Raw genomic sequence first — 19,117 nt, forward strand, 5'->3', positions numbered from 1 at the left:
GCAACTCTCTCTCCCGTTGCCTCGCTCTTTCTGGTTGCCATGGCACCGCCTACCTGAGTCAGTTCAGCGACTATAACTCGCTCCCTGTGCAGCATGTTCAGTCAGCATGCTGGTCCGCTTATTTTGGGTCAGCGAGTGGACGGCAGCCCCGGCACGATCGTGACGGAGTGCGTGGATGGAGAGGGGGTGGGCGCGGGGGCTTACCGTTGCCGCACAAAAGCCGTTTCTCTACCTGCCCTCCTGGCGGTGGTGCGCGGGGGAGCGCGCCTCTAAGCTGATTGGAACCGGGGGATGTGAATACCTCCCCGGGATTAGAGGGTTATTGGCTGAGGAACAATGCTCCGCGGTTCGGCGCGCCATTCCCGGCTTTTGTTGGCGAAGCGGCGGACGCACGGTCCCGGGTCTCCAGACTCCCACCAGTGAGTCCACGCAGCCTCCCCGCTCGGTCTGGTCACCCACCCGGCGTGGATAATATGACTTCCTGGCCATTAACATATGGCAGCGTCCCTCTGTGTCTCCTGCTTATAGTGGCTCTCTGCGCTGGAACCTCCCATTCGGGTGAGTGGAGCGTCATTAGAGTCCAATTATAATTATGTATTTGCAATTAACCTACATTCTGTCTCATGGTGTTCCTGTGCAGCATCATTTGAAGCCACAGTCATAAGAGTCATTTTTGTTGTGGTGGTAAGGGGGGTGGGGGGCGGAATTATTTTTAATTTAAACTCTGTTTCTTTTACCATGCCATATTTAGCTTTACTTTAATGGTATTTTTCATTTTTTAAATTAATTTAGGCTTTTTGAAAAAATAAATATAGGGTGAAATTGATTAAACGTTTATAATAAATCATTTATTTTAGCAGATTTTTGTATTGTATTGGATGCTGTATTTTTGTAGCAAAATGTGATTGAGAGTGAGTGAGAGAGAGAGAGAGAGAGAGAGAGAGAGAGAGAGAGAGAGAGAGAGAGAGAGAGAGAAAGAAATGGGGTCTGCTCACTTTTGTTGCGATATTCATAATTGGATGTTTTTGAGGAAACCGAAACCTTACACTGCTACAAGATGAATGCAAGATGCAATGAACATTTTATATTAGGGATGGGCGAGTGCCGATACCAGATATCAGTATCGGGCTGATACCTAACCTTATTTCTAGGTATCGGTACTCGTGATGACCGCTGATATTGTGGCTGTTTTACGACGAAGAACGAGAAATTAAAAGAACAGAAAATTGCCATTAATTTCATGCAATATTAAGGAAAAAGGATAGGTCTCTCTTTAAAATTATCGGACAGTTTTTTTCTTGGAAATTTTACGTATCAAAAGTATTAGTGGTACTGTTACCTTGTATCAGTATCAGTGACTACACAGAAAACAAAACAAGAAGTTACTCCTAGAAAGCTAATACACTGATGGCAAAAACAAACAAAAAAAACAGCCAGACCTCTTATTTTCCTGCAAAACTGGTTTAAAAAAATTATAATTTACTGCTGCCAGTTAAATGTTGAGCTAATTGGATCCTAATGCCACTTTTGCAACGTTCAGAACAACCTGCAGCTATTCTCTGGCCTACATTCCCCCCTGTGAGCTCACAGGCTCTTGAAAAAAAAAAAAAAGTGATCTCAGCAGATACTTCAACTGAATGAATCATTAATGCCACCCTTTACTCGCCCGAGAAATATTACAACTACATTTGCTTTGCTTTCGTTAGTGGCTCCTTTACAAACGTGAGTGTACATAACGTGAGTTGATTGACTCATGCGGCCTATTGCAGCACCTGTTCCCACAATTAACTACTTTCCCACAGCCTGACGCATAGTGAAGTAGCTCGTGAGATGATATTGTAAGTGGTGCTTCCATCATAAAAATGAGATCTTTAAATATCCTGCCAGGATCCACTGCTGCAATACGCGATGACACATGCTACCAATTCATATGCAAATTCGCTCTTTTTCTTCTTTTGTCACCATCTTCCCCCCGCAGGTGACAACGTGTGCCCATCTGCTCTGATTACGTCTTGCAAAGAGTGCCTCAGACGTGGACCACAGTGTTCGTGGTGCTTCAAGGAGGTATGGAACGTGTCAACAAAAAAAAAAAAAAAACGCACACTTCGAAGTGAGTCTCTGGCATTCCTCGGATGATGCACTTGTTTTGCTTTCATACCATCCACAGATGTGAGCATGATGTTTAAAGCTGCCCTTGTGTGAAATGCGAATGTTTCCATTCCATTTCTATTCTTTCTCACATAGCAGCAGCACAGGCAAAGCCACATTTGACCCATATGTTTAGTCTAGTCATCGCTGCAATCGTGTGCGTCTGCCTGGGAGTTCTGTCTCATAAAGCATCCACCCAGGATCACTGCCCGGCCTTGAGGAAGTTACCCCCCCCCCACCCCCCCAAAAAAAAGGTCCAAACACGACAGGCTGTTTGGGAACTAATACATCTACCAACATACTAGCTAGACTACGCAGTCCACACCACGTGAACCTTGACCTTTTCTAGCATCACTGGGTAGTGCTCACTGGCGTGTTTAGTATTTAAACACACATTGTCATTGAGAAAAAGTTCTTCAAATGGACGCATGCTCAGCACGTCTAAATAAATCAGCGTCCGCAATGTCATCTTAACATTGAGCACAGCTATTGTTATTCATGCATGCAAAGTCCTGCTGGCCAGTGAATTTGCAATTACAAGTCAGTTCATTAAGATCTCAAACTAAGCTTTTTTTTCCTTTTTTTTTTCATACAACTATAATGTAATATATATGTGGATCTTGTTAGAGTTCGGCTGTGGCCCTTCATAGCAATTAATTCTCTCAACTCCGACTTCAAATTTTACGAGTTGATTTATAGTGATATCTTTTTTAAAAATGTGACAAAGTAAGGAAAGAAATGGTCCAAAATGCTTACATGACTGCTGTTCTTCCAATATGTTTGTGTGGCTCCTTCACGCTGACCAAAAGAGCAAAGGCCACTAATCCATTCCAAAGCTACAGGGCATTAAACTGCTGCTTTGTTAGGTCTGATGACTGTTATGGTGGTCAAGCACAGAAAAGTCCATCACATCTTACAAGAAAGGAACCTTAAACATAAGAATTTTTAGGGGACTTTGTTCCTATTCAAAGGAATGATAATCTTGCAAACTATTTTCCTAATTCTTATTCAAGATATTCGATTTTACTATTACTATTTGACTTCAGGATTTTCTGGAGGGAACGGGTGCTGGCAATCGCTGCGACCTACAGGTGAACCTGCTCAAAAGAGGCTGCGGACCAGAGTTTACAGAGAAATCGGACGTCAAAGTGGAAGTAAACACCACCGTCGGTAGTACGCAAGTGTCCCCGCGAGACATCAGCATCACGCTCACACCAGGTAGGCTGAAGCTAGATTTAAATATCATATACAGGATTGTCAACTAAATGAAATTGATGGATTTCTTGAACTTGTGGCGGCCGTCCACCTAATAAACACCCTGCCCCAATTAGTCGCCATGTGGGTTATCCGCATAAGATGAATAATCACCAACCTTAAATACATTGCTCATTTTTGCTGTCACACATTGCATTTGGTGTACAAAAAATACTCTCGTATAATTAATTCTTCTTCACTGGTGCTCTTGGTATTTGTTTTTACTTTGCTTGTTGTTTCTATTTATTACCCTAATGTACTGTTTTAAATATTGGTCGTGTGACAATTCATCTTGATGAATAAAAATACGCTCTCTATCTATCCATCTAGCTAGCTAGCTAGCACAATAGCTAACTAAAAAGCTCTCTCTCTCTCTCTCTCTCTCTCTCTCTCGCTCTCTCCCTCCCTCCATCCAGCACAATATCTATCAATCTAGCTAGCTAGGTAGTTAGCAAGCTCCCTAGCTAGCATAATAGTTAACTAACGAGCTAGCTCTTTCCCTCTCTCTTACTTTCACCAGGATATGTGAAAAAAATCTTACCTTGTACCACTCAAAACCAAGTAACCAACACATTATTTTCCTTACTAGTCTGCTCATGTTGGTATTTGCTAGGTCGGAGTTAACTGAAGGGTTCCCGTGACCCCCCCCCCCCCCCCCCCTTCCATCCATCTCCCCAATAGAGTATTTATTGATGCATATCCCATTAGCAGTTGAGTAAATAAACTCTCAAAACTCTCATGTGAAGATGAACTGTTGATATTCATTCTTGTGTGTCAACGTGTGTGCTACAGGTTCAGAGGCTAGCTTCATTGTTGCTGTAAAGCAGCTGCCGCGGTATCCGGTGGATCTTTACTACCTGGTAGACGTATCCGCATCCATGCAAGAAAATCTCGATCACGTAAGTGTTTCAACTACCGGAGCCTTTATGGACATGAATCATATGAGAAAGACCTTCAGGCGGGATTTAAGAATTACCGCTGAGATTAATTTTTGCCTCCACAATAAGAGCTCTAAATGTCTTTCTTAACCAAAACAGTTTTCTAATCATTTCAGACAGGATATTAATATTTGAATCCGGCATGCTCTATTAAATTAATTCCCTCTTTCATTCATTTTGAACTTTTGACTGAAATGGGCCTTAAAGTAAAGCGTGGAGAGATTCAAAAGAATCTTTGACGAGTCAAAAGAAGCAGAGTATGAAGGCTGGGGCAAGTAGAAAGTATAAATATATAAGCACGTTTTCAGGATGTAAATAAACCTTGCCCTCATCACGTATGCATTTCTTACCTCACATTTTCCTCTGCCCACTTCACAGCTCAAGACGGTGGGTGTAGCTCTGTCTCTGCGTATGACGGAGTACTCCTCAGACCTTTGGCTCGGTTTCGGCTCCTTTGTGGACAAGCCGGTGTCGCCTTACATTAACGTGCATCCAACCAAGATCAACAACCCCTGCAGGTTCGAAAAATCACTTGATGATTGGAGTAGCATATTAAAATAATATTCCAACAGGTGTCTTGAAATAGTCTCTAACATATTTCACGGCAGCCTGTGCAAAGCGTGTGAAATTTTGTTTCGATAGCAGTAATTCACGTACAAGAGAAGTTAGCTTGTGCTCATTTGTACATAAATGGAAGAGTACGAGTAAGACTTAATATGGGGTGTCTGCCTCTCTCGTAAATAATGACTTGAACTTGTAACGTACCTATCAACAGGATGATTGCTGGTGAACATATAGACTAATATATTCATATTCACATTAAGACTATTACCATACCTATGAATAAATCAAAGCAAGAGATACAAGTTATAGTAATGTGAAATGAGATGTTCGAGATGGCGAGGAGGATATTAGTGCCTCATGGGAAAATACCCCCAGTAGTCGAGTTCTACGGAAGGGCAGCATAACTAAAAGATGATTCAGGTCACGGGCCCGAGCCAGTCATTTTTCATCAAAAAAAGAAGGTTCGACATCTGCTCTGAGGTATAAATAGATATAAATGCGTACTGTATATCATGAAGATGAGACGAAGCCTGATAGCTGAAGTCCCTGCCTTTCAGTCTGCTTTTGAAGATTCTGGGAAGCACGAGTAGATCTGAGAAAAAAAAAAATTCAAGTGGCATGATTAGGCACTAAGAGCTCTCTTAGATAAGATGTTGAGGAAAGGTGAAGCCATGATCAAGCCATGAGATTCAAACCCGCAACCTTAGAACTGTGAGGCAGCCATACTCACTAACTTAATTGCATATATATATTTTTAGACTAAAGCAGGAAGACAACTAACAAACTGAAGTCTGGGAATTTGCCATATGACTCAGTGTGACTTTGCATTTTTTGATTCACCATTGTTCTGTGTGGGAGACACAAACAAGAGGCTTTTGACTGTGAATGCGACAATCATTAACGGTTTCTGTATCTGACTTCTTCCACCAGTGACTACGAGATCCGCTGCCGTCCCGCCCACGGCTTCCATCACGTCTTAAGCATGACTGGAAATATGAGCGAGTTCACACGTGTGATCAAACGCCAACGCATCTCGGGTAACATGGATACACCTGAGGGAGGCCTGGACGCAATGCTGCAAGCTACTGTGTGCCAGGTTTGTGAGTCCTTGATACCTCCTCCAAGGCATCCTTGTGGGGTTGTTGTTGGATTATCAGTTTTTATATGTCCACCCGATTTATATTAACAGTAGACATTGTTAAGAATCCACACAATGCCGACCTAAAAAAAAAAAATCTTTAGAATTGTCAAATTGCATCCATCCAGCTGGAGCTGACAGGGTAAAGTAAAAAAAAGAAAAAAAAGAACGTTTTTTTTGTTTTGTTTTTGGTCAACTGGAGAACCAGAGTGGAAGAAAAGACGAACTTTTTGTTGTTGTTGCCATATTAGGGAGAAAAGTGTAATTGTACATCCACTACAGTAGGTGGCAGTGGCACTCTCATTGTCAGCGCATGCACAAAGCATCATTTGTTCTTCTGCTGAAGTGTAGGCTACTAACTGATCTGAATATATTACTGGATAGCGGATAGGCCAAGACTTTTGAAGCCGCGGCTCCTCCCAAGAAACGTTTCTCAGCATACGATCCTACACATTTACAGGATCGAAATTGGAGAACATTTGAGACGGTACTTAGTTGAAACAACATGATTTATGATGTTTTAAATTTGTTAAACATAAACAAGAGGACCTTAGACACATTTATATTTTATATTAAGGAATTATTACTGTAATTCAACAAACATTGGTGTCTAAGAAACTGAGTGATAAAAGAAAAAGGGGGTCTTCAAAGCAGCACATACTGTCCACGTGTTATTTTTCATATATGTTTTTTTTTTTTTACTTGTTAAAAAATAGTGAATACCCCGCCCCCGGTCCTATCTATACTAACTGCCTACGAGCTATATATGTCTAATCTGTACGTATATCGTATAGTTTATACAGTAGTCTGCTCGCGAGATGGGAGGAACAAGATGGCCGCCCTGTCGCTTCAACGGCACTGGCATGTATGGGCTATTGGCTATCCAGTCATATATTCAGATCAGTGAGGCTAGTTTACAGCAATTTTATAGACAAATTATATTATTTATAATCGCGGCAGAGAGTTGGGGGCACAAAATATTTTCTTCTTCTAATAAAAAAAGTATTGAGAAGAAGAAAATTGCCATTCAACTCTCATCAGATTAATTTGTAATTTGTTGTGATTATCTAAACTTGTATTAGTTAGTTTCCTCCTTTCAGCTAGCAAAACTGGTCAAAAGTAACCCAAATTGTGGGATGGATAACCCAGCACTGGGTCAAAAATGAACGGAGCCACTGCTGGGTTATTTATATGCAGTGAGTGTGTTAAAATAAACAAAACATTTTTTTATGCATATACATTTGTTAGATTGCCACTGCTGTTCCAGGTTTAAACCTTCCCCTACGTCTCTGACTACATTTGTTTACCTTTTAATTTCAACTTTAATTACCGGTGTCGGAACCCACTTATTTTTAATAGTTCAATAAATATGAGCCAGTAAAAATTTCAATGGTTAAAGGGAGGCCTTTCTTGCGGTAGAATAGTGGCTTTCTGACTCAGCGTCAGATAGCATCACTGGAATCCCAAGAAATGACGCCCATGACTGTGACTGACACACTCTCACAGTGGCAGTAAGCTTACACGCTGACTGCAGGGGGGCTTTGAGTCATGCCATGCAGGGGGGCCTGAGTAACCAGACTGCAGGGAAACACCACGGCACTCATGGCTCCACAAATAGACTCTCCATTATGTCATGCCTATCTTATTAGCTTGCTGACTTTCCTTAAATATACACACAGACCCCCTTTTCTCCCACAGTCTATGACACAGACATAAACAGGGGGGGTTGTGACTAGTGGGAGATTTTTTTTTTTCCTTGAGAGCTAAAAGAGCTCAGAGTGTGATGTTTGAAATTGGAGTATCTTACCACATGTGTTATGTTATGTACTTACATTTTCCACATTACTCTTTATGTTGTGTTGCTGACAAGTGAGCTCGAGAGAAATTAATAGACGAATACATACAGTAACACCACCTTGAAAACATACCGTGTAAATTTGAAGCATTTTTTTTTCTGTGTACAATTGAAAATAATAAATATGAATTCAATAGTTTTTTTTTTTAATTGCAACAATTACTGTGGCGAATTGTACACATTTCATGGAATTGACCACAAAATCTAAGAAATGATTCAAAAAATGTCTATATCTATGTCATGCTAACAACAAGAGTGGTAATAAAAATACCTTCCTAACCTTCAGCTGACTCCACTTCAAATTCTTTCTTTCCCGACAACTCCACCAAATTATGCGGAAATGGTTTAAGTAGTTTCAGTGTAATTCTGCAAACAAAAACATAACAATGATGAAAACGCAGCCTTTCTGCCGGAGGGAAAGTATGCGGATGTTATTGCCACTTAGCTTTGTCTCCATTTCAGAAAGCTGTGGGTTGGCGTCCGGAGGCCAAACGTCTGTTGCTCCTGATGACCGACCAGCCTTCTCACCTCGCCCTGGACAGCCGACTGGCAGGAATTGTCATTCCGCACGACGGCCGGTGCCACCTGGAAAATAACGTCTACGCGGGGAGCACCAGGATGGTGAGAAGATGATTAAGTGCACTTCATATCACTTTTAAAACAAATTGACGTTGACTCTCTTGACATTCTACCTTAGGACCATCCAAGTTTGGGCCAGTTGTTTGACAAACTGCTGGAAAACCACATTTACTCCATCTTTGCTGTGGAGAAACAACAGTACCAGTGGTACGAGGTAATATTCAGGTCACAAAAAGCATCAAACACATTTAAAGAAAAAAAAAAGTTAATAGTGTTCCATAACTTGCACTTACTATTTGGTATGTACTATAGCTTATATGGTAGTCTTCTCCATCATTAGTCACCAGGTGAATGAGTGCAAAGTGCTTACCACTGGAAGGTGGGGGGGGGGGGGGGGGGGGGGTATTAAGGTAACAGTAAAGACTGTTAATGTGTCCCTTACATCATAAAAACTCTCATAAGAATTTTCAAACTGCCACTAATAACAAGTGGCGGAAATGTAACAAAACACAAATACTTAGATACTCCTTTTTTTTTTTTTACTTTCACTCCCTACATTTGAAAACAGACATCTCTACTCTGTTGCTTATTTTGTCAAAATGTTACAGTTTTTAGCCTCGATGGTTGATGACACAACATTAAAAAAAGATCTTGGGGGGATTTAGTTATTGGTTTCGAAAGTATTGAAAATAAATGTTATACAGTAGATGTTGACTACTAAACCCTAAAAACCACAAGGTTATGGTGCTCAAAAATACTCTGTCAATTATGAAAAAAGAACGTTCAAAAGTATACATTTTCAGTTGTTAGCATTAGCAAATTTTAGCTATCTTTGCTAGTTTTGATGGCATATGAGTTGTAACGTTGCTAACGAGCTAGCTATCAAGCTAGGTCCTTGGGTGGCTTTTTTTGTCAGAGAAGAGGTGGTGTTTTTTTTTATACATATCTCTGTACAGTACTTTTTACTTAAGGAGTTGACTTGTATTTTTACAAGTTACAAGAACAAAATGTGAGTACGTTTCCCACCTGTGCTAAAAACTAAAATGTTCTTTTGGATAGGTTGTGATACAAGTGTTTCTGCAACATTTTCTACCTGTAGGAGTTAGTGCGGTTGCTACCTGGCTCCTACCTGGGGAAGATAGGCTTCTTCCAGTCTCCAAACCTCATCGATCTAGTAGTGGACTCCTATAAGGTACACTCAGCTTATTTTATTTTTCTACATTTCCCTCTCTTCTCTGTGTTCAAACTTCCAATGACAATAAAAGGACCAGGTTGGAAAAGAGACTGCAGCAGTGTGACTATTTAAACAGACTAGTGCGCGCGTGTGTGTGTAATTGTGCATATATGTTTGTGTGTGACTGGTGGTTTGTTCATTTAGCTGCAGTCTGGCCTATAATCTCACTTCCAGCACAGCACTTCATTGTTTGGTTCAAGAATTGTCCGAATCCACAGATCTGGGTGCACGCTCGCACACACACACACAAGCAGCTGAATTTGAACAGAAGCGGCTATTGTAATAGCCATCGGACCGCTCCCCCCACCCCATCCCTTCCCACAATCTAGGTGTCCCGACCATGTAGAAAAACAAAGATTCTATTTTCGGCCCCACCTCCTTTTCCCCATAAGCCTTTTGCAAAAAAAAAAACTTCCACAACAATGAGGGGATTTTGAGGACAAGTTGCAATTTGGTCACAATTATCGCTCTTCGTCTCAAATTCGCCATCATCATGTTGTTTCTCTTCCCTCGCATCTGCTTTCCTATGCAGTATGCAAGGTTTTATCTTTGCGGAATTCAAGCTCATCGTCTAATTCCATTTTTTTTTTTTTTTTTTAATTTATAGAGCTTGTTGACAGAAGTGACATTATCTGTGTCAGTGGATGACAAGGCATTCAGCAGGTACTGGACGTCCGTGTCCCCCATGTGTCCTGAAGGTGCAACTTCAAAAGAGCAGAGCTGCTTGGGGGTGCAACCTAATCAGACGGTAAAGCTGCAAACACTGACACAGTAGAGTTTCAATTGTCATTCAGATTCTTATTTCGTTGTACTAGAATGCTTTCAACACACATACACATCATGAAAGATTGGGAAAATAATCCAAGTTGAGCGGATTAGACTAAATGCTGTATTAAATGCAAATAATAATAATAATAATAATAAAAAATCCTTGTGATTTCATTACTTGTTTGTTTGAAATATGGGTATTTGGAAATAAGCCATTTTGTACCTGCTTAGAATGTACTGCCAAACTGCAGAATTGTTTAACATTATTACACAGCCCTATGTGAATTTTTTTTTGTGACATTCAGTTATGCTAACCAACGTCTTTGTTTTGTCTTTTTGCTTTCTTTTCACTACCTAATCTCCTCATGAGTCTCCTTTCCTCCCACTGATTCATGCCTCAGTAGTTCAGACCTTTAATCCATGGATGGAGAAAATGAATTATGGAAAGTACCCACTCGTTATCAGCATAGCGATAAAAATAAAATGAAACATGTGCATACTTTTCCACACTAATTAATATCAACAGTGTACGCCTATTAAATGACTTTGATAAGTGAAGACAAAATGTTTCCTTTGCAGGAGTCTCATTGGCAAACGTGCTGCATTTTATTTTTTTATTTGCTTTAAAGTTGAACTTAATGTCCCCTTTATCAAGACTCAAACCTTTTCAACTCGCACACATAAAGCCTTAACAGAAGATGGCATTTCAATAGCCTTCAGCTTCTAAACGTCATTATCAAGTGGGGCAACAAAGATGCTATTTTTGGCTAAACCTCACTTTCCCCCCCCATAAGCCTTCTACATTTAGGGGAAAAGCGGCCAACAATGAAGGAAAGGAACTCTGGGAAGGTTACAAATTTCACTAATCCCACTAGTCATACATTTGTCTCCCACAGCCTTACAAACAACACAACATAATTTAAAGCCACTGTAATGTAAAAAAATGTATCTTCGAATTTTGACACTGTAAAAACCCAGTAGCCGGAGCTACTAGCTCACCAGCTAACAGCCTTGTGGAGGAAAGCGAAATTTCTATCTTATCCGCTAGCTCACAAGCTAACAGCCTTCCGGGGGAAATTTAGTGACTGGAGCTACCTCACCAGCTAGCTCACAAGATGGAGCTAGCTCACCAGCTAGCTCACAGGGTAAGAGCCTTCTGGAGGAAAGCTAGCTCACAAGCTAACAGCCTTCCGGGGGAAATTTAGTGACTGGAGCTACCTCACCAGCTAGCTCACAAGATGGAGCTAGCTCATCAGCTAGCTCACAGGGTAAGAGCCTTCTAGAGGAAAGCTAGTGGATGGAGCTAGCTCACCAGCTAGCTCACAAGCTAACAGCCTTCTAGAGGAAAGCTAGTGGATGGAGATAGCTCACCAGCTAGCTCACCAGCTAACAGCCTCTTGATGGACGGTGGCCTCGTCCTCACTTGGACAAAGAGACTTTTTAATTTAACCACTAGGGTGGCACGTCATTTTCAGCTAGTGGCTCACATGCTACAGTTCATTTGAGCGCATACTTCCTGCTAGTTATATATCCACAATTCTTTGTATACCAGCACATTATGGTAGCCTAAATGACATAAAATAAATAGCACTTGGAAATGTAAAAAATGACACTGAGCTGGTATTGTGGAATTTTAGAGGGCTAGCGAGAAATTGGCCAATTACCGTACTTGGTATGTTAGCAAAAGTTTCAAAATGCATGAAACACACTTTCCAAATGACACCGAGATCACTTAATTGACAAGTTATTCATTTTTGAATTTTGTAAATGAGGGGCAATTAACGTCTTTGTTGACATTTTTTTCATCGCAAAAATCTTCAATTGTCTTAATTCTTCAGATATTCTCATGAAACGTTCACATAAGGTTTTATTGCAGCCTCATCTGCCCATTCCAATGGTCATTTCCATGATTCGTCATTAGTTTGTCAATTCTGGCTGATCTACCGGTAATTACAGGAATTTATTGAAACATCCCGAAAAATAACGATTTTCCAAGGGGTATCGCTGTCACTCGGTCCGAGACATGATCCGGCGCTTGGAACTGGCCTTCGAATGCTCGATGCTAACCTACCTACTAACAGATGAACTTGCACCTACGCCAGATGTGAACCAATGATGAACTTAATTTGTCCATGTGGTCCAGACTCAAAAACCACACTCCTGCTGACATGTTTTTTTTTTTACCCAACACAGGCCTACTTCAACATCACCATTGGCCTGCGCTCCTGTCCTGACCACGGTGCAGATGAAGACATTCAAGTGATGGTTCGCCCTGTGGGCTACAACGAATCCACCACTGTTCGGATCCACTCAAAATGTCAGTGCGGTTGTGGGTCAACAGGACTCTGCCACGAGAGCGGCCGGTCGCCATGTGCGGGGAATATAGATGGCACCGGTCGGGAGCAGAAACCACATCGGGGACTTGTTAATGAATCAAACTGGAATTGCAGAGCGGAAGGCTCTGATGTGGACTGTAGCGGCCGTGGAGTGTGTGAATGCGGGAGGTGTGTGTGCGAGAACAGTAGACTTGGCACACTCTATGGGAAATACTGCGAGAGTGATGACTTCTCCTGTTCTTATAAAGACGGGCTGCCGTGTGGGGGTACGTTTTCGATAGATACCCTTAATTCTAAATACAGAACTGCACGTTAAAAATCAATACTTCTGCAAACATTTGTAAAAATGGTCTTCCTTCTGTTTGTTTCTATCAGGACGAGGCATGTGTGTGTTGGGTGAATGCGTGTGCGAGGACAACTGGACAGGTGATAGCTGCAGTTGTCCCGTATCCACGGTGACCTGCCAATCACCTGATGGCTCGCTGTGCAGTGCACGAGGCACGTGCGTGTGCGGCCAGTGTGTGTGTGACAATCACAGTTACTCCGGAGACTTCTGCGAGAGATGTCCTGCTTGTCAAAGCTCCTGCCAATCGAACTGGTGCTTGATTTTGTTTGCTACCACAAAGCATGATGGGTAACTACCTGTATGTTCACGCAGCCGTCTCTTTCAGGAAGTGCGTCGACTGTCACATGGCTCATGGTCTCAAACAACATGAGGCGGGAAACTGCAACCGCACTTGCGATTCAGACGTCGTTTACGTCATTGATATGATGTCAGGTACAGCTCTTTTGGCTAATGTTATTGTTTGGCATTTCCAATTCCACATCAGTAAGGGGCTATGGCTAGCCATTTTAGCATCTATGCTATATTAACTATGACTGTGAAAGGTAGTATGTTTTATGGAACATGTAATGAGCATATGAAGAAGTTCTACTGGCCGGCTATTTCCTGCTAATAGTTTTAGCCACTGTGGTGTTCAATGGATATTGAATAAATGCTCAAATGGCTTGCCACAAGGGGGCAGTATATTACCAGAAAGATTGCATATATATAATTGCATTTGTGGAATATGAATTAAACAGCAAAATCCACCACTTTTTATCCATCTCAGGTGGCGGCCATTTTGTCACTTGCAGTCGACTGAAAATTGTCGCTCGGGGAACAACCAATCCCGGCGTAGCTTGCGATCGTCACATGACCAGACTCAGAAAACAGCTGCTCTGTGATTGGTCGTTACCTGAGCAACTTGTCGATGTCATCTTCAGTTGACAGCAAGTGACAAAATGGCCGCCCCCTGAGATGGATAAAAACGGGTGGATTTGCTGCTAATTCATATTCCACAAACACAATATTAATCAGAATAACCTACTTAGAGTAGAGGGCACGCATACTACATATATTTATATACAACAAATTAGCCTACTGTTTTGATTTTTTATTGTGATTTTAACCATGATGTTCACACATAAATGATCTATTATCTTTCTGTCAAACAGGGAGCAAGTGGATTCAATGCATGTACATGAGTAGTGACAACTGTCGCTATTGGTTTCAAACAAGCTCAGAGTCTGGACGGAACCAGCTTCACATTAGCACGAGAGCAGGTACACACAAACACATGTACACAAACACAACAACACACAAGCACGTGCCCTCATTCCAGCACTGCTACTATCGCAGGTCAACTGCACCCTGGTGCATTTGAGTCAGCAAGCCTGCCGTCAGTGTTGCAGCTGTATTTTACATTTCCCTCCGCTTCCCACCTCTTTTTCTGGACTCACTTTACAAAAACACGCACGCACGCGTGCGCAATTTGAAATACACGCGCTCGGGTTTACACTTTCACACACGTTGCACATCCAAGTGTTACAGTTCATCCCCGCTGCAGTTTTGGAACAAAACTGCTCATTGTGCATTTTCCCTCCATCGGCCCTTATCCCCTCAACCCGACGGGGCACTGCTGACGCCTACTCCTCCCGGGTAGAGCCGGAGCCAGGTCTCCATGGCAACCCTGTTCCTAAATGTCTTTGGGCTCTTTGTTTTGAGCCATGAGGCTGTCATCTACACATGGTCCCAGCAGAGACTATTCAGAGCGCGCTTTGCGTGCATGTGCGTATCGTTCTTTCTGCAACGCGGTACAGTCAACCTGCGCAAATTTACAATTCGCCTGTTTTAGATTCTAAGAACGTTATCGCCAACGAGGCAATTCAGGCGCATTTATTAACTCATTTACTGCCATAATTTCATAAAAAAAAGAAAAGAAAAGATTATTAAAAATTAAAGGCAAGAGGCGATTAAATTTTTTAATTGTAATTAATCGCATGACTTCACTGGTTAACTCACGATTAATCACAATTTTTACATCTGTTCTAAATGTACAATAAAAATATTCTAGGTTGTCATACTCTTGTTAACAAAAGTGGATTTTTTTTTTTTACTTATAGAAATAGTTCAAATGAATTGTTGACGTTTATTGCCGTCAATGAATAAAAAAAAAAAGATTATTAAAAATTCGGGGCGTCAAGTGATTAAAGTTTTTAATCGTAATGAATTGCATAACTTCACTAGTTAACTTGCGATTAATCACAAATTTGACATCTGTTCTAAATGTACAATAAATAAATAAATTCAAGGTTTTATACAATTGTTAACAAAAGTGGGAAAAAAATTTAACTAATAGAAATTGTTTTTTTTTTTAATTGACGTTTATAGCCGTCAATGGCAGTGAATGAGTTAGCAAAGTTTAAGACATAAATATGTATTCAATTAAGAATTAAACTTTGAATGTCACCTGTGTCCACAGAGTGTGCCAGTAGAGGTCGGCTGGTTGGGACCTTCCTAAGTGTGAGCGCACTGACGGTTCTGTGCGGGCTGGTGGCGGTGGCCGTGTCCAGGCTGCTTCTGCAAAAACGAGGCTGGTCGCCAGGAGATGCCCGTAAAGATGGAGAATATAACTGCACTGGCAAGGTAAGCTCACCATGAGGGGTTAACACAACCTGACTTTTTTTTTTTTTGAAAGATCCTTCTACTGTCCGGATTTGAGTGAGGCAACAGACTTGCGTACATCTGTCTTTTACATTTCCGCTTGCCTCCCAGCTTTAGTAAACACAGTGTTGGGATACGCAACCTTGTGTGATTTACGGAACTGCTGAGAAAATGGAGGGGGAGCGTGTCAACGTTGATTTGGTCTTCTTTGACTCACACGAGTTCACAAAAAAATGGCACGTTCGCTTACTTCTCTTAATGTTTGTGGTGTATTCAAAAAGACCAGCACAGCACTTCACATAACAAAAACTGCTGATGTTTTGTTGCAATACCAAGACTGAACTGTGAGAGGCAGCAAACTAAACAGGGTATCCAGACTGTCAGAAATTACAAAGCAGAAGAAAAAGTACTAGTACTAGTAATAGTTTCCCCCAGTGCTTTATATAAGCCTGGCTGGCCGCACTAGTGGACTATATGCATTAGCATAACAAGACGTTACTAGTGAGGCAAAATTGTGCACTAGTGTACATATGCACACTACTAGTATTAGTTACAATGCATTAGTTGCCGAATTAGGAGCATGTCATATAGTAGTGGAAGACAGTAGTGAGGGTTTACAACCTGTGGCTTTTTTGTCCCTCTCCCGTGGCTCGCTGTTGATCTCTAAAAAAAAAAAAATTGTAGAAGTTCATTTATTTATTTATTTTTACATATTTATTTTATTTTTAGATACAATATAATTTCAATTAATTAACAATTAGATTAAAAAATGAATAATTAAATATTTTTAAAAATGTCAGAGTCCAAACAAAAAGTCCAAGTTGTCCAAAAAGAGACGAAAGGTAGATTTTTTTTTTTTTAATAAGTAACTATGAAATGTCCGTAAAGAAAGAAGTAAAACATATAATTACCATATAATGTACACAAGATTGCAAAAAAAGTCTGAATTTTTTTTCCCAAAAAAAAGGCAGAAAATAACACGTTCAAAAAGTAACCATAAAATATCAACAACAACAAAAACACAAGGCAGAAAATTACCATATAATGTACACAATATTGCAACAACAAATTATATATACTATATAATGTCTACAGACAAAAAAAAATCTCATAATATGTGCATAAAATTGCCAAAAATGTCAAAAATTTCATAAAAGTCTAAAAATGTATGAAAAACGAAGTCTGGCAAATTTAAAATAAATAAATAATCATAATAATCTTAAAAACAGAAGACGAAGCTAGAAGAAAATGAATCTCAAAGTATTGGATGCATATTTTCTGTTACGGTGCAGCTCTAATTAGTTCTTGGGCCCTCGGTAGATTAAACTAACACCAACACAGTGTTTCGTTCATCAAAATGTTCAAAGGTTTTGCGGCTCCAGACACATTTTTGGTTATTTATTTGGCTTAAAAATGGCTCTTTTGACAGTAAAGGTTGCTGACCCCTGACATAGTCGATAAAGAGCAGCCATGTTTGTTATACACATTCATGTATGTAACCTGCATTTTCCCAATCACCCTTCAGGAATTATCCTACATCCCAACAAGCAACGAGAAGACGGTAACTTACAGAAGAGACCGACCGCCTGACCACTCGGTGGAGATGACCGTTCACGTCAAGATGCCCCTTGGTGAACCCTGGCAGTAATTTGGGTTGAGGGCAACGGGACACATTCCATAGTGATGAGTTAGACAAGACTTTGGGGACTAAGATGGCCAGTACAGTATTTTGGTTATCCCAGCAAAAAAAGAAAAGAAAAGAGCACAAGCCCTCCAAACTCCCTGTGTTGTAGCACTAAGTCTTCTACAAAAGTGATCATGCAGTCATTACCACTCTAATTTATGCGTGTTTGTTTGTATGTGTGCGTGAGGGCTTCTATTCAAGTTTAAAGCGCTCCAAATATTATGGCTCAGACAGACTGCCCTCTTGTGGCCAATTTGAGGTACGACTTTTTCCCCAACGTTAATGCTGTTTGGGTTAATTTATAACGTGCACTTGTGACTATTATTTTCTATTTAGTGTTGAGTATTTGTTTTTCATTGATTAATATTGTATTTGTAGAGGTTACATTGTTTAACGGATCAACTACATTGCCCCCCCCCCTCCCCTATCAGAGGTGTTTCATGTGATTTTAAGTTGTCAATCTGTTTAGACTTGCACTTATTTTGCATTATACTACTGAGGTCTCCCTTCATTACAGGGCATGGGAGCTGTTCAGTGGGATTGAAATAACATGTTTGTGCTACATTTGGGCATTAAGGGTGCCGTAACAAATCCACTGGAATAATAATAAAAGTGTAACATTCACCGGGAATTATATCATCACAGGCAAGAACATGTGACCTCAAATAATAAGTGCGCTTGCTGTATGTTGGCCATCTGCCACAACCAACTGAACTGGACTGATGACTTTATACTTTTGATTACTTGGTACATGCCCAAGCTAAGCTCGAAAGGTACTGAGATCCAAAGTGGAAGAGTTCTTCCACTCCTCTCCTTCTGCACTAAATGACTTTCCAGTCCTTTTCCTTTCGTGATTTTAATTTGAGGCGATGATGTTTACAGCAATAGCTGCTTTATCCCCCCCCCCCCCCCCTGTTAAACCAGGAACTATTTATTATAATGTATTTTCTTGAGATGTAAATGAGTCAACTTGAATTGTAATGTTGGTTTCTGTCAAAAAAAGAAAGAATCAGCAATAAGTGAATCATCTCATTGAAGTAACAGCAGCACTTCTGTTTCTGTGACTTGTTGTGTAGCATGTCTTTCTATCACAATAAAAGATTTTTCAAAAGTGTAGTTACTAGTTTATATGTGTACAATGTGGCGAGAAATATATAATCGTTTTGCTGTAAATGCACGTTTGTGATCTGAACACGTGCCGGGGAGCAAAACCCGAAGCACTACTGACTAAAATGTTGTTTCACAGGTTATTTATGTACATTCTGCCATCTAGTGGAAGTGCATTGAATCGCTTTACGTCACTACGAGGAAAGATACATTTGTATTGAAGAAATCATTTTCAGGACAATTCAGTGGCATTGAGTAATTTCCCACGACACAGGGAATCAGTAATTGATCAACTAAAACGATGTCAAAATTAGTCTCTTTGTTTCATTAAAGTAGGTTATACTTAAATGAAACAAAGAGACTAATTCAGAGTTGTCGTTTAATGAGGTGACTGCTTATTAGCAAGTTTTGGTTGTAATGCATAATAGTCCATTGTTACAAATGTGCTGCCGAACGAGAAAAGTGCGTTTGACCTGTTTTATTGACACCAGTGAGACAAGATAAATATTACGACATCTCTTTTGTA

At 40.6% G+C, this 19,117-nt stretch overlaps 2 protein-coding genes across 2 annotated transcripts in view; one reads left to right on the plus strand and one right to left on the minus strand.

Annotated features, from left to right (window-relative positions):
* The window catches only part of tmem196 (transmembrane protein 196), a 59,256-nt gene that overhangs the window by 18,935 nt on the left and 21,204 nt on the right, over positions 1-19,117 (minus strand). Inside the window, exons 9-14 of the mRNA XM_086061971.1 lie at positions 16,422-16,463; positions 15,607-15,730; positions 8,590-8,658; positions 8,178-8,496; positions 5,409-5,496; positions 4,691-4,852 (exon numbers count right to left, since the gene is read on the minus strand). The gene's annotated coding sequence lies outside the window, so the exon portion shown is untranslated. The remainder of the gene's footprint in view (positions 1-4,690; positions 4,853-5,408; positions 5,497-8,177; positions 8,497-8,589; positions 8,659-15,606; positions 15,731-16,421; positions 16,464-19,117) is intronic.
* Positions 94-18,600, plus strand: itgb8 (integrin, beta 8). Its single transcript, XM_086061964.1, has 16 exons — positions 94-558; positions 1,979-2,064; positions 3,195-3,366; positions 4,195-4,301; positions 4,719-4,858; positions 5,835-6,000; positions 8,360-8,518; positions 8,595-8,690; positions 9,576-9,668; positions 10,318-10,458; positions 12,672-13,080; positions 13,190-13,412; positions 13,486-13,592; positions 14,312-14,419; positions 15,619-15,782; positions 17,326-18,600. Exons 1-16 carry the CDS (start codon positions 474-476, stop codon positions 17,446-17,448), a joined length of 2,379 nt encoding a protein of 792 aa, XP_085918090.1. The 5' UTR covers positions 94-473; the 3' UTR covers positions 17,449-18,600.

The sequence above is a fragment of the Leptonotus elevatus genome, chromosome 19 (genome assembly GCF_054856555.1).
Source record: "Leptonotus elevatus isolate MCC_2025b chromosome 19, RoL_Lele_1.0, whole genome shotgun sequence".
NCBI lineage: Eukaryota > Metazoa > Chordata > Actinopteri > Syngnathiformes > Syngnathidae > Leptonotus > Leptonotus elevatus.

Bases quoted from the DNA above. Each gene is read 5' to 3' on its own strand.
- itgb8 (XM_086061964.1), top strand. From the start codon at position 474: ATGACTTCCTGGCCATTAACATATGGCAGCGTCCCTCTGTGTCTCCTG. The intron at 14,420-15,618 runs GTACACACAAAC...CTGTGTCCACAG, and splicing joins TCACATTAGCACGAGAGCAG to AGTGTGCCAGTAGAGGTCGG. The intron at 15,783-17,325 runs GTAAGCTCACCA...ATCACCCTTCAG, and splicing joins AATATAACTGCACTGGCAAG to GAATTATCCTACATCCCAAC.